The sequence below is a fragment of the Eimeria necatrix genome, genomic scaffold, assembly GCF_000499385.1.
Source record: "Eimeria necatrix Houghton genomic scaffold, Enh_scaff621, whole genome shotgun sequence".
Classification (NCBI taxonomy): Eukaryota; Apicomplexa; class Conoidasida; order Eucoccidiorida; family Eimeriidae; genus Eimeria; species Eimeria necatrix.
This window is the reverse complement of record NW_013651708.1, coordinates 1-871: the sequence shown is the minus strand read 5'-3', so window position 1 is coordinate 871 and position 871 is coordinate 1. Positions and strand designations below refer to the sequence as shown.

At 56.3% G+C, this 871-nt stretch overlaps 1 protein-coding gene across 1 annotated transcript; it reads right to left on the bottom strand.

Moving 5' to 3' along the window:
- Nucleotides 1-379: 379 nt before the first annotated feature.
- ENH_00067070 (hypothetical protein) lies at nt 380-870 on the bottom strand (the record flags this gene model as incomplete). The annotated part of the gene is made up of 1 exon (XM_013577359.1): nt 380-870. A coding segment is annotated over one exon (491 nt), but the record flags the coding sequence as incomplete, so codon positions are not given.
- Nucleotide 871: the final 1 nt, after the last annotated feature.

Below are 871 nucleotides of genomic sequence, written 5' to 3'. Positions count from 1 at the left end.
CGGACGTCCTGTAGTCCCCTAGTAGTCGTCCAGCCCTCCCTTAGCCTGATGCTGGCGTCGTTAGTTCCTAGAACGTAAGCAGCTGGTAGAGTCTTGGATTGTAAGGTGCTCCTGCACCCTTTCCCCTCCTTTCCAGGACGAGAACGGGCGGCCAACGTGTATGAAGATAAAGGGGGAGAGCAGCGGGAAGGGAAGAAGAAGAAGAAGTAGAACGTCGTCAGGACGGATGGCGTTTGCGCTGGCGGCGTCGCCACGCCCGAAGTAAGGCGGGACATCCTGCCAAATGGTGAGCGGGTTCCCATGTGGCCCGTTCCTCGGGGGCACCCCTCCACTTAACAAGATATTGCGCCTCCTCTCCAGTCCCTCTTTGGTCCACGATTTAGTCGACAAGATACTGGTCTGTAGGGTTGCCGGCGTCATCGCGTGTTGGTGGCCAGCCCACTGGAGCTTCGCGTGGAACTAAAGCGGGATCGCGGGGATGATGTGGGACCAATTGTGAAACATGGAAAACATTGTGTCCCTCGTAGGTGGGGGGCAAAGCAAGACGGTAAGCGACCGTGCCAATGCGTTCAGTCACTGTGAAGGGCCCCCGGTATCTGAGTTCAAACTTAGAACAATGGTTAAGAGCAGGTAAGTGTTTGCCACTAAGCCAGACTTGGTCGCCCACCTTATATTCCACAGCCCTGCGGCGGGAGTCAGCGTAGTATTTCTGACGCCACTTTGCCTGGAGGATGTGACTCCGTGCGCGATCGCAGAGCTGCCGGAAGAGTTTCGTCATAGGGGGAGTGAGCGTAGGAGCCAAAGCACCAACAATGTCTAGGTCCGCCGCGGTTAAGGGATTCTCCCCAATCATGATTTCGAAAGGGGAAAC